The sequence below is a fragment of the Perognathus longimembris genome, chromosome 5 (genome assembly GCF_023159225.1).
Source record: "Perognathus longimembris pacificus isolate PPM17 chromosome 5, ASM2315922v1, whole genome shotgun sequence".
NCBI lineage: Eukaryota > Metazoa > Chordata > Mammalia > Rodentia > Heteromyidae > Perognathus > Perognathus longimembris.
In genome coordinates this window covers 63,357,391-63,371,739 of record NC_063165.1, presented here as the reverse complement: position 1 = coordinate 63,371,739, position 14,349 = coordinate 63,357,391, and the positions used below count along the sequence as shown (strand labels likewise).

The following is a 14,349-nucleotide window of genomic DNA, read 5'->3' as shown; positions in this document are numbered from 1 at the left end:
CTAGGAGAAATGCTGGTGCCCACAGGTTTACTGCGCTGGATATCCAGACACAGAGCTGAACAAAGCCAAGACTGCATCGAGGGAGGGAAGGCTGGACTCATAGGGGTGAGGGGAACGGTCAGAAAGAGGTAGTAGAGTACAGATCCTAGGGGGCTTTGGTGGCCACACAGGATTTGCTTCATCTCAGCAGCTGGTGATGCCATGCCTTGGGCTGGAGTGATAAAGCGGGATGTGTGCACAGGATGGTCCTAGCTCCTGGGACCATCATGTGCTGCCAGACACAATTATTGAATGAGGGGAAGACTCAGGTCTACAGACTCCACTGTTAAGGCCACACAATGACAGGTGGCATTCAGGGGACTCCTTACTTCAGAGGCTGCACAGCTCAAATAGTGCATGAGTCAGGAGGCAGTGATCAGGGCTAGCATAGAAACCAAGCTGGGAGTGCTAAGCTACCCTAATAGGCCAGTAGGAGCAGGGACTACATCCAGGCCTCACAGAGGCAGCATGGGGACCTAGACCTCCCAAAGAGACTTGTAGGAAGCATGGTTTTTACTGTCCAAAGGTTCCAGTGTAGAGACTTTACAACCAAGGAAATGATTCATGTGCTTCTCTATTTTTTTTTCCTTTTTGTTGTATTAGGGATTGAACCCATCCTAAGGCCTTGTGCATGCTAGAGAGGCATTCTACCACTGAACTACACCCCATCCCCAACTTTACAACCTGAAGCACACTACCAGGCTTGATCTCACACAGCTTTTTTTGAGACAGAATCAGTGTAGCCTAGACTGGCCGCAGACTCATGATCCTCCCGTCTCAGCCTGCTTGGATTACAGGTGTGGGTCACCACTCCTAACTTTCTAAACATTTCATGAGATGACCATGGCTGGCCATTCCAGAAGGGTGCCTCAATTAGACTGCAGTTTCAAACGTAAAATGCAGCAGGGCTCAGATTCAAATCTGGATTCATCCAAGTCCCTTCCCTTGCTTAATTTAGCTAGTTTTAACCTAGAAAGCAAAGGCTAAAAATAGCTTTTGTATGTGCCACTCCATGCCAGAAAACACTACCTTTCTCTGGAACATTTAGAAAGCACCACAGCTGTTATATCAGGCTATGCCAGAGAGAAGACTCTCAACATTTTACCATCAACTGACTAAGGAAATGCCAAAGGCCTCCGAGTTCCTATCAGGTGTGTCAGGGGCTCAAACTGTGTCACACAACCAAAAAGCAAGCTGTGAGTGCTCTGAAAGAGAAGAGGTACTCTCTATTTACAAACTAGAGATATAAACCTTTATTTCACAGCTCTGTCATAATTTGCTTTCTGAGACTACATGTATTGGAGGGCGGTTGAAGTGCGTGGAAGGGGGTGCTGGCATCTCCCAGGCAGGAGTGAGGCCGGGGTCCCTCCCTGCAGGCACTCCAGGAGCTCCCAGCAGAGACAGGTCATTGCACCAGTATTGGCCAGCCCCGGCTTTATTTAGAGCCACCGCCTTTCTTGGGGCCATTAGTCCTCATTTCATGCCAGATTTTCACTAGAGGCTCCCTGTTCTTCCAAATGAGTTCATGCCCGTAAGTAATATACCATCTGGGGAGAAGAAAAATAAATGAGGTCTGACATTCAAACAGTCTAACATAAAAATATAAGTACCATCATGATATATCAAGTTGATAGTTTTAAAATTCAATGCCACTGATATTTACTATGTAGCTTATTAAAATAGATGATTAGGGTTGGGGTGTAGCTCAGTGGTATAATAGCACATGTGGGAGGCCATGGGATCACTTCCCAGTACAACAAAAACATCAAATAGATGATTATTTATTTGCTAATAGATAAATGGATTAGCTTTATACAGAGCATATAAAAGGCTGAAGTAGGGAGCTGGGAATGTGGCCTAGTGGTAGAGTACTTGCCTAGGATGCATGAAGCTCAGCACCACATAAACAGAAAAAGCCAGAAGTGGTGCTGTGGCTCAAGTGGTAGAGTGCTAGCCGTGTGCAAAAAGAAGCCAGGGACAGTGCTCAGGCCCTGAGCTCAAGCCCCAGGACTGGCAAAAAAAAATACAAGGCTGAAGTAGGATAGGCCGATGGGTGAACACAACTATGTATGGATTTTGTAGTGCTTCTTACAGTACTGGGGGGCTTGAACTGGGTTTTGTATATTTAAGGCAAAAGTTCAGCTACTTTGGACTCATCCCTCCCTTGAAGGATCAGTACAGCTTTCCCCCTGCAGACCTGCGGAAGCCAAGTCCAAGAGAAAATCATTTGCCCAAGGTGCTAGTAATACCTTCTACCCAAGCTCAGAGTGCTGCAAAGCCTAAGAGATGGCAAGTGGAATATACTAATGATGGCAGCAATGGAGGACACACCTCCCGTGTTCTTCCACCTTGCTCCACAGAGCAAAGTCTAGGGATCCAAATTCTGCCTTTCTTTTTCCAGTCACCATGGATGGTGCTCCAATCCCCATGCCCTGGCAAAGCTGGCCTAAAGGCAACCTGAGACAATGAGCAAAGGAAACAAGCTCTGAGATTTTAGTACATTAACTTCTCAGGCACTGCAAGTAGGAGTCGCCATACTGAGACCCAAACGTGTCAGAGACCGGGGTTCTTACTACTGCACCCCAGCCACCAGAGGGAGCAGAGGCGCCGAGGAAGGAGCACTGAATGGCAAGTGTTTGGCTTATCCAGAAACAGCACAAGCTGCAGGGGACCTCAGAGCATCTGTCACCCCTCAAGGGAGAGCAGAGAAGGCTGGCATGGCTCCTAGAGGTGTGGACACAGAAGGCAACTAAGAAAAAGCTTCTATTCACCCAACCTTTACTTCTGCTGCCCTGTGGCCCCAGGTTTTCTGCCCCCTGAGGCAGACACCAGCTTCTGTTCATCACTTTTCCCAGCACCTAATTGTTTAAATGTAAACTGGTATCAGAGTAGCAGTCTAAGATTTTAACATTTTCAAAATGTCCTCAAGGTGTATTTATCAAGGGCTTGATTTGTACCTGTTTTGTGTGTGTGTGTGTCGGGGGGGGGGGGGGGGGCCTGGGGCTTGAACTCAGGGCCTAGACACTGTCCCTCAACTTTTGCACTAAAAGCTAGTGCTCTCTCTTTGGCCATGCTCCACTTTTGGCTATTTTGGTGGTTAACCAGGGATAAGAATTTCACAGATTTTCTTGCCTAGCCTGGCTTTGACCACAATCCTCAGATCTCAGTCAGGATCCTGAGTTAAGCTTACAGGCATGAGCCACTGTACCTGAATATTAATACCCACTGGATATTATTAAAATCTGATTATGAAAATTCGTTAACATTAAAACTTTGAAAAAACCCTAAGAAAATAACCTAGCAAATTTCATTAAAATTCATAAAAAACAAATGAACAGGGGCTGGGGATATGGCCTAGTGGCAAGAGCGCTGGCCTCTTATACATGAGGCCCTGGGTTCGATTCCCCAGCACCACATATACAGAAAATGGCCAGAAGTGGCGCTGTGGCTCAAGTGGCAGGCTGCTAGCCTTGAGCAAAAAGAAGCCAGGGACAGTGCTCAGGCCCTGAGTCCAAGGCCCAGGACTGGCCAAAAAAAAAACACACACAAAAAAAACAAACAAACAAAAAAAACCCAAATGAACAAAAAAGTAACAGATGCTTGGCCCTGGTAGCTCACAGTTGTAATCAATCCTAGCTACTCAGGAGACTGAGATCTGAGAATGTGCCTCAGAGCCAGCCTGGATAGGTAAGACTATGAGATTCTTACTTCCACTAAACTACCAAAAAAAAAAAAAAAAGCCAGAAATAAAGCTATGGCACAGTGGTAGATTACTAGCATTGAACAAAACAAGCTTCCAAGTTCAAGTCTCAGGAGGCACCAACCCCCCCCCCCCAAAAAAAAAAACAAACCACAGCATTCATTAATAGGCATGCAACAAAATTCCTCAGTCTAAATTCTCTGATGAATTTAGAACAAAAGAAATGGGATTTCTCTGACATCCAAATGTAATTGTAAAATTCTTCTAAGGGCCATGTGCCAGTGGCTCATGCTTGTAATCCTAGCTACTCAGGAGGCTGAGATCTGAATTCCATTTCAATTTCAATTTGACACAAGCCCAGGCAAAAAAGTCCATGAGACTCTTATCTCCAATTAACTGCCAGAAAACCAGAAGTGGAGCTGTGGCTCAAAGTGGTACAGCACTAGCCTTGAGTGAAAAAGCTCAGGGCCTGCTGCATCCAGGCCCTAAGTTCAAGACTCACCACTGACCAAAAAAATAAACAAACCCAAAAACTCCTTCTAAGTAACAATCACTTGCCGAGAACATCTGTTCATAGATGTCTTTCTTTCTAAATCTTCTGTGTGCTAGTAATGAGGCATGAACTCAGGCTCTGGGCACTCTCCTTGAGCTTTTTCATTCAAGGCTAGTGCTCTACCATCTGAAGCCGTAACTCCACTTTCAACTTTTAGGGGGTTGATTAGAGATCAGTCTCACAGATTTTCCTGCCTGGGCTGGCTTTGAACCATGATCTTCAGATCTCAGACTCTGGAGTAGCTAGGATTACAAGCATGAGCCACTGGTGCCTGGCTCCAATTAATTTTAAAGATGTTAGAAAAGATAACTTCTGGATATGATTTAGATCTAGTAAATGAAAAGGAGTTGAAATTAACAAATAACAAAGAGAAAGAATTTCTCTGTCTTTAGATCTTAGACTTTAAATTATATTTGATCCAGAGGCTGGGAATGTGGCTTAGTGGTAGAGTGCTTGCTTAGCATGCATGAAGCCCTAGGCTTGATTCCTCAGCACCACATAAACAGAAAAAAAAAAAAAAACAAACAGAAATGGTGCTGTGGCTCACGTGGTAGAGTGCTAGCCTTGAGCAAAAAGAAGCAGGGACAGTGCCCAGGCCCTGAGTTCAGGCCCCAGGACTAGCAAAAAGAAAAAAGAAAAAAAATTGATCCAATTACTTTCAAAACTGAAAAATGGCCATCTAATTAGAGATGAGAAGAGAAACTTGCTGGGGAGGTCACAGTACACTGATACAAGTAAATAAGAGCTCACAGAAAATACCTTTTTTCATTAGTTGTTGTTTCTCATACTTAATAGCAGGTCACTTTCTACTATTTATAATGTGGTACCATAAAATTAAAGCTGGAACTCACATGTGCTATTTTTTAAGCATGAAAATTATAAATGGCATAATGGCATTTAGTTCTACCGCCTACTAGGCAAAACTGTTTCACTTAAGAATAGATTTTTCTATTTTGTTTTAATTAGAAAAGTTTCCCATTGTCATGAAACTTTTTTTTTGTTGGTTGTGGGGCTTAAATTTAAGGCCTGGGCACTGTCCCTGAGCTCTTTTGCTCAAGGCTAGCAGTCTACCACTTTGAGCCACAGCGCCACTTTCCGTTTTCTGGTGGCTAATTGGAGATAACAGTCTCATGCACTTTCCTTTCTGGTCTGGCTATGAACCATGACTCAGATCTCAGCCTCCTGAGTAGCTAGGATTATAGGCAACTAGTGCCCGACATAATAAAACTTTTAAGTAAAGGCAAAAGCAACAATTATAAAAGAAAAGACAGACCATTTGGGGAAGGGGCCAAGGCTGCTGGTCAGATGGGGTCAAGAGCCCCCGGAAATTTCCGGGATAGAGCTGCTGAACTTCCACATTTTATGAAACCAAACAGCAAAGTGCTATGACCATATGCTGCTTATGTTCAATCTGTTGTGCTGGGGTGGACAGGACTATGGATATACAGCTGTTTGGCTCTGGGCCTGTTTCCTGTTGGTAAAACTGGAGGAGTAATAGTACCATGTAAGGAAACTAGCTCAGTGCTGCATGTAGAGATGCTCAGTACCGTCCTTACTGCATACACACTCGCTACATAGCAATGGCTCCACTAGCTCGGCCTACCTGCAAAGCACTGGTGAGAAGGGACAAGCCAGGGAAGAGGGCAGGGAGGGGCCCCAGGAAAGAAGTTCAATAATCAGTTCTACTCAGACTTACATTCCAAAGAGAGCTCCCCCAAGATGTGCTGCATGATCAAAAAATTTCCATCCCAGGATCATTCCTGCTGTATCCATGGCAATAATGGCTTTTAGGGCCTGAAAAAGCCAGCAAGGGAGAACAGAAATGGCACAACTCTGATTCCTCCAGCACTGGCATTAAGTCACTGTACAAACATCACTTTCCCTGGCCCTTCACCCAGGTACTTACATTCCCTGCTGTGAAGGTGAACATAGGGAGGAAGATGATGGCAAGCCTTCCATCTGGGATTTTAGTGCAGACTGCAGCAAGCACCGTCATGATGGCACCAGACTGCAAGAGAACAAATGCTGGGAGAATAGCAAACTAATAACTCCATGCACATCCCTTGTGGCTCCACACATCTCACAGGTTCACAGTGCCAGGTTTGTCACAGCCAGGTTACAGGACAGGAAGGTATAAAAATACCAGTTGTGAGTACTTACTGAACTACAATGACAGTGCTAAGTGTATACTTGCACCAACTCATCAGTGCCTAAGAACTTCTCGAACAACGCTCCCCCAGCTCTCCCAGAGAAACAAACACATGCCTGGAGTTGCTTCCAAGTGTTACACTTTATCTTAATTCAGGTGAAATTTACTAAGTCTCATATAGCCTTGGAGTTCACATTAGCCCCAAGAAAATATAGTTTTGCAAGAGCCACCCTTCATAGTACCCTCCTGGTACATGCCTACTTGGGAATAATACAGAATAAGCATCAATCCTAGCTACTTAGGAGACAGATATGTAGATCACAATTTATGAGATTTTTTTTGGCCAGTCCTGGGCCTTGGACTCAGGGCCTAAGCACTGTCCCGGGCTTCCTTTTTGCTCAAGGCTAGCACTCTGCCACTTGAGCCACAGCGCCCCTTCTGGCCGTTTTCTGTATATGTGGTGCTGGGGAATCGAACCCAGGGCCTCATATATACGAGGCAGGCTCTCTCGCCACTAGGCCATATCCCCAGCCCCGTAGATCACAATTTAAAGCCAGCCCAGACAACAAAGTTCTTGAGACACATCTCTAACAAATAAAAAGGTGGAATTGGAGCTGTGACTCAAGTGATGAGTGCCAGCCTTGAGCTCAAAAGCTAAGTGACAGCACCCAGACCCTGAGTTCAAGCTCCAATAAACACACACACACATACACACACAAAAGAAAAGCTCTGGCTCTGAGCTCAAGCCCTACCATTTTAAAGAGAAATTTTAAGAAGTAAAATGTTTGAGGATAATTCTACTCTAAGGACAGAGGATGTTGGCTGGATTCAGTCTCGAGCGTATTCTGATGGGTGCACAGGAAATGCAACTACATATTTCTTAACTATGTGCTCCTTTTTGAGCAAGCACTTAAATCAGAAATAGCTGGAACTGCCATAGTAAGTGGCAGAGTTGGGATTCAATATCACTCTAATTTCAAATTTCATGATGCCACACTTTATTAATTTTGGAGTTCAACTTTTTAATCCATAAAATCAGAATAACACTTGTCCAAGGTCATGCACTGGTAGCTCATGCCTGTAATCCTAGCTGCTCAGGAGGCTGAGATCTGAGGGCTGCGATTTAAAGCCAACCGGGGCAGGGAAGTCTGTGAGACTACTACCTCCAATTAAACACCAGAAAACTGGAAGTGACACTGTGGCTCAAAGTGGTAGAGTGCTAGCCTTGAGCAAGAGTTCAGGGACAGCACTCAGGCCTTCAGTTCAAATCCCACAATCAAAAAAAAAAAAAAAAAAAAAGTTGCCCAAGAATACATCAAAATGCCCTCTCAGATCCTTTCAGCTAATGTCTCCCCACTTTCTAAACCCCAAAGTCCTCTGGAGAATTCTCATGCTTTGCATGCACCAGATGTTTGCTAGAACTAAAAAGTCCCAGATCAGGGGCTGGGGATATGGCCTAGTGGCAAGAGTGCCTGCTTCATATACATGAGGCCCTGGGTTCGATTCCCCAGCATCACATATACAGAAAATGGCCAGAAGTGGCGCTGTGGCTCAAGTGGCAGAGTGCTAGCCTTGAGCAAAAAGAAGCCAGGGACAGTGCTCAGGCCCTGAGTCCAAGCCCCAGGACTGGCCAAAAAAAAAAAAAAAAAAAAAAAGTCCCAGATCAAGTCTGATTCTACCTAGTCGTGTTCATTGACTTCAGGTAACAAGGTGCATAGTTGTTGAATAAGGTAGGGCGCGTGCACGCACACGCGCACACACACACACACACACACACACACACATCACACATACCATACAGAGATAGGAACAATTTTGTTTGTTTTTTGCCAGTCCTGGGGCTTGAACTCATCAGGGCCTGAGCACTGTCCCTGGCTTCTTTTTGCTCAAGGCTAGCACTCTGCCAACTTGAGCCACAGCGCCACTTCTGGCTTCTTCTATATATGTAGTGCTGAGAAATTGAACCTAGGGCTTCGTGTGTAGCAAGCACTCTTGCCACTAGGCCATATTCCCAGCCCCAGAGATAAACAATTTTTATGTAGAAAACAAAAATTCCTAACTTAAATGGTTAGGAAAGCATGCATACCATTAGCAAGATATAGACCTCATTAGGAAAATCAAGCATGCAAAAGTTCAAGGAACACACAAAGTAGAAGAAAAAAAGACCACACACACATATACACACACTTCTTCCATAAATGAAGGTTCCTGTTTCCTTTAAATATGAAATCTCCTATGGGAATACACGTGAATGCATTATATGTAAGCACATACAAATTAAATGTGTCATCTTTAAAGGAATATTATATAGATTTCTATGTATCAGAATTCTGACTTTTAAGTAAAAAGTGTGTGTGTGTGTGTGTGTGTGTGTGTGTGTGTAAAAATTTAAGCATCCACAATATAAACTCCTGAGGGCAGGAGTCTTGAGCATTTTTGCAACTATTTCTAGGGTCTAGCACAAGTACCTAACAGTTCTGCCTACCTGAAAGACAATCAAAACTGACTTAGCAAGACAGAATAGCACCAGATTCAAATCTGTGATAAGTCAGAATTTTCCAGTGCTACAGAAGCCTGGTTCATGAGGATCAGATACTCACCACAACTCTGAAATACCCTTTATGATAAGCACTGTATTCCAGGACCAATGGTTAAGCTATATGCCCTGATAATTATAAGTTCTACAAATGCATCAACTCTTAAATTAAAAGCAGATCAGTCAAACATTAATCTCTTGGTTTTGATAACTGTACTGTGGTTATGTAAGATGCAGGGTGAAGAGTGTATGGAAAACTGTATGAATTTTGCAACCTGCTTGTAAGAACATAATTATTTTAAATTTAATTTAAAAACTAGTTAAAAATTACTTTTAAAACTACGTTAGAAATAGTTTAAAATAGAAATACTTACTGCACCAAGTGATGGTCCATATCTTCCTGTGGCAACTTTACACACATAACTGACAAAATTGGAAATAACACCTGAGAAATAAGTCATATTTCAATAATTTAAGTATAAAAAAATGGTGTGGTTGGTTTTTGGAGGTGGGAGGATAGAACCCAAAGTCTCACACATGCTAGGCAAATGCTCTACCACTGAGCTATAATCCCATCTCTTGGTTTCCATTTTTTAATTTCCATTCCAGTTTAATAAGTGTCAATATCTTATCTTTTGGGTGTTTTGTTTTTATTTGCTTTTAGACAGGGTCTCACTCTAAAATTCAAGCTACCTTGAAAACCACAATCCTGTTTCAGCATCCCAACGATAGATTTCTTTCTGGATCCTTCTAAGTGTGCTGGTATGAATACTACCCTGCATATCATCTCAGCCAGTTCAAAGAGACAGACAAGCCTCATAGGACTTTCTGAGTGACACTGAGGTAACCACTTTGCCTGTCAGTTACCATTTTCCTCATCTGTGACATGAAGAAAAAGCTAGTTCTCAAACTCATTAGCTATCCGAGAATCCTCTGGGCTAGACTATTAGGTGAGAATATCCATGAGCTCTCTTTGGCTTCAATGTCACTTGAGCTCAATGTGACTTACTCATTAAAGAAAAACAAATAAATCAGCATCTACATTATACCCTTTGGACCTACAACAACAAACTAGTATTTAGAGAAAAAACCATATTCTAGCTTACAGGCCAAAAGGATTGCCTAGCTTCTATTTTGAGGGACTAGATAAGTACCCATGAGTATTTAATTAACACTGATTAAGCACTTAACTCTGGGCTTGTAGTAGATGCTTTTATTTGATCTTTTCTATAAGACCTGATCACAAAAAGATAAGTATCATTATCTGCAGATGGGGGTGAGGGGGCAGGGGGGAGGGGGGAGGGGGAAGGGGGAGGGGGAGAAAGGAAAAGAAATCAAGGTCCAGAAAGATAAAAATAGCACACTTAAGTTCTATTATATCCTTATTTATTTATTAATTGCCAGTCCTGAGTCTTGAACTATCTGTCCCTGTGCTTCTTTTGCTCAAGGCTCACTTGAGTCACAGTGCCAATACTAGCTTGTTCTGTTTATGTGGTACTAAGGAATTGAACCCAGGGCTTTATGCATGCTAAGCAAGCACTCTACCTCTAAGCCACATTCCCAGCCCTATTCTATCCTTTAACTTCTGTTTAACTCACTTAAAATCAAGCATACCCAAACTCTAAGTGGTTTATTGGAAATAAGAGTCTCACGGAGTTTTCTGCCTGGGCTGGCTTCAAACCATGATCCTCAGATCTCACCCTCCTGAGTAGCTAGTATTACAGGTGTGCTACTCTTTTTTCTTTTTCTTTTTTTTTTTTTTTTTGGCCAGTCCTGGGCCTTGGACTCAGGGCCTGAGCACTGTCCCTGGCTTTTTGTTGCTCAAGGCTAGCACTCTGCCACTTGAGCCACAGCACCACTTCTGGCCTTTTTTCTATATATGTGGTGCTGGGGAATCGAACCCAGGGCTTCATGTATATGAGGCAAGCACTCTTGCTACTAGGCCATATTCCCAGCCCCATGCTACTCTCTTTTAAATCTAGTTTTATCATTATTACTAAGGAGATCTACAAAATGAGAAGCAGGGAAGGCAACATTGATAGTACTCTTCTCTACATAGAAGTTGAGACACAAGTACATCCTGAGCACTTACTGTGTACAGAATATGGCTGTAAGCTTTCCCTTTATCCCTTCTGTAGATAGATGAAAATGCTTATGATCTAGAGATGCTTATTACCTGCAGACAGGTACACTGCCATGAATTGCTCCTGACCCAGAATGTTCACTATGCTGGAAGAAAAGCTCCACAAAACATACATATTTGCTGCCATGTGAAATAAGGAGAAATGACTGAATGTTGACAGCAACATTGGAGAACAAAGGACCTCTACAAAAGAAAGAAAAATGAAAACTGGTAATTGTGGAACATAAAAGTCAACAAAAATGATCTATTTCAGACTTTTCCCATTATTATTAAATTAAACACAAGAAGCAAATACAGACCCAGATAAAAGTTTAAATAAGAGGCTTAAGCCAGCAGTTTCCAACATGGTAAAAAAAAAAAAAATCTGTTTCTACTTGTAAATGAGTGTAAATTAACAGTTAAATGAAAACAACTTGTACTTACACCAAAAGTTAGAAATAGAATGAATAAAATTATTTCAATTATAGAACTCTATACAATATCCTCCTAAGAAATAAACCTGTACTGATTGCAGAACTTAATTAAAAGATACTTACATAACTATTATATGTAAGACTTATTTCAGGCACCCAAGATAAAATGATAAGAGAGATGAAGTTCTTGTCCCAAGCAGTTCAGTCTGTTCTCTAGACTTTGCTTGTAATTGTTGGTAAATATCTCATATTTTGTGGTATTATTTCTTCCATATTGTATCTACCTCAAAATAAAATCAAATTAGAGCCAGGCACTGGTGGCTCATGCCTGTATCCTAGTTACTCAGTAGGCTGATATCTGAAGATCAAGGTTCAAAGCCAGCCCAGGCAGGAAAGTCCATGAGACTCTTATCTCCAATTAATCACCAGAAAACAAAGTGGCACTGTGACTCAGTGGTAGAGCAGTAGCCTTGAGCAAAAGAGCTCAGAGACAGCTAGGCCATGAGTTCAAGCCCCATAATGGACAAAAATTTTAAAAATAAAATAAAATTGGACTTACTTGAGGCTGGATTCGATGTGAAATATCTGATCATTGTCCGCTGTAAAGAAGGGACTCTCCATAAACAGAATACACAGACATTTGCAGCTATTATGCCTACAAATAAATAATTTAGGGAAGTTAAAAATAAAAGCAAAGAAAGTCTGACCTAAAGTTCACCTGAATAAGATTTTCTACCACAATTACATAAGGGTACTTTGTATTTGGAGAAGGGTAGTGAGCTAAGGAAACAACCTTAAATAAGTACCTTTAAAATATTCAAAACTGTCACAAGTTGGTAAAGTCAAGAGGATTCCTAGACAATTGTAAATGTTTTAGAAGCTTCTCTCACCTACATCCCGATTCCATTTCTTCAAAACCCAGTGGCTCAAGTGGTAGAGCACCAACCTTAGTGAAAAAGCTAAGGACAAACAGGAGGCCCCCAGTCCAAGCCCAGTATCAGCACCAAAGGGGAAAAAAAGGTTAATTTTTTGAATTGCCATACTCTGCAAAAGTAGGCATTTATCTACTTGTTGAATTAGGGGAATTGAAGCATCTTGTTAAGCAATAGACACAGAATGCTTTCAACTAAAAGCAATATTTGCAAAACTGTTTAGTGTAAATCTACTGAACAACTCATGGGGGGAAGGGAAAGAGGGAGGGGAGGGGGAATGAGGGAGGAGGTAACAAACAGTACAAGAAATGTATCCAATGTCTAATGTATGAAACTGTAACCACTCTGTATATCAGCTTGACAATAAAAATAAATAAATAAATAAATAAAAGATACTAACAGTAGGGGGAAATGGGAATGGAATATCTAGGAGAACTATACTATCTTCTCAAATTTTATTGTTAGTACATAGCTGGGTATTTCAATCATATCTATTTTAAAACATTATTTAATACTAATTGAGGGGCTGGGAATATGGCCTAGTAGCAAGAGTGCTCACCTCATATACATGACGCCCGGTTCAATTCTCCAGCACCACATATATAGAAAATAGCCAGAAGTGGTGCTGTGGCTCAAGTGGCAGAGTGCTAACCTTGAGCAAAAAAAAAAAAAAAAAGCCAGGGACAGTGACAGTGCTCAGGCCCTGAGTCCAAGGCCCAGGACTGGCAAAAAAAAAAAAAAAAAAATAATAATAATAAAATAAATAAATAAAAATAATACTAGTTGAATAAAGTTCCTTCAATATATATATAAAAAAAAAAACAGTAAGAACTGACTCCAGCAATATTCTGGTGAGAGGATTTTTCTTTTTTTCTGGCCAGCCCTGGGTCTTAAACTCAGGGCCTGGGCACTGTCCCTGAGCCTCTTTGTACTCAAGACTAACACTCTACCACTTGAGCCACAGTGCCACTTCTGGCTGTTTCTAAGTGCTTTACTGGAGATTAAGAGTCTCATGGAGTTTTCTGCCTGGACTGGCTTCAAACCATGATCCTCAGATCTCAGCCTCCTGAGTAGCTAGTATTACAGGAGTGCTACTCTCTTTTAAATGTAATTTTATCATTATTACTAAGGTGTTGTAGAAGATACACTTGGTGGAGTCTCTGCTACATCTTGGGAGTTATCTTTGGCATTCCTGGTCTGCTCAGGTTTCGTTCTCTCATGTAAAAAGAAAGAAAGCTGTCATTTTTCATACACTTTTCTTCCTAGTTAATATCTGAAGCCAGGATGCATCAGTTGTTAGATGCATATAATTGGTGGTCTGTCATATTTTATTCAGTAGATACCCTTTTCTTCCTTCAGTAGTGAAACTGTATTGCATTTGAGTTGATTCCATCATTTTAGTGGAGACTGTAACAGTTATTAGGCCATCTTTGGTAAATGACCACAACTCTTTGAAAGACAGAGAGGCAGTACTGGTAAAAGGATAGGGAAGAGTTATGAGCAAGGCAAGAAAGAGTGATATGCCCCAAGGAGGTCTGAATCTGGGAGGAGAGAGGCAGGCTGAGCCTCCTCAGAAGGAAAAGGAGAACCTAAGGTCTACCCCACAGGAAGTAAGCAGTAACTAATGTTGCCTACAGTGTCTCAGTTTTCTTTCAGAAAGTGAAACATCTATACTACTTACAGTGCTCTTTAAGGGTCTAGGTTGTTGTACATAGTGACTGGTATTTTTAGAGTAAAAGATACTCGAGGATAATTTGCTCTGACCATAAAATCAGGTTTCCATGATCATAATCACTTATGGCTTTGGAGTTTGATTATACCTGCTAGCCTCAAAAATGACAACCACGGGAGGGGGGCATGAGGGACAAGGCAATAAACAGTACA

General features: G+C 42.0%; 1 protein-coding gene and 1 long non-coding RNA gene across 2 annotated transcripts in view; both read right to left on the bottom strand.

Moving 5' to 3' along the window:
• Positions 1 to 1,268: 1,268 nt before the first annotated feature.
• The window catches only part of Parl (presenilin associated rhomboid like), a 31,088-nt gene continuing 18,007 nt past the window's right edge, over positions 1,269 to 14,349 (bottom strand). The window contains exons 5-10 of the mRNA XM_048347022.1: positions 12,093 to 12,188; positions 11,154 to 11,303; positions 9,352 to 9,422; positions 6,199 to 6,300; positions 5,989 to 6,086; positions 1,269 to 1,586 (exon numbers count right to left, since the gene is read on the bottom strand). Of these exons, the coding sequence (XP_048202979.1) occupies positions 1,475 to 1,586; positions 5,989 to 6,086; positions 6,199 to 6,300; positions 9,352 to 9,422; positions 11,154 to 11,303; positions 12,093 to 12,188 (629 nt within the window). The 3' untranslated portion in view covers positions 1,269 to 1,474. The remainder of the gene's footprint in view (positions 1,587 to 5,988; positions 6,087 to 6,198; positions 6,301 to 9,351; positions 9,423 to 11,153; positions 11,304 to 12,092; positions 12,189 to 14,349) is intronic.
• On the bottom strand, positions 10,519 to 11,145 carry LOC125351922. The gene is made up of 3 exons (XR_007211059.1): positions 10,975 to 11,145; positions 10,834 to 10,838; positions 10,519 to 10,596 (listed from the first exon to the last, which is right to left on the bottom strand). It is a non-coding gene; the product is annotated as an uncharacterized LOC125351922 (long non-coding RNA).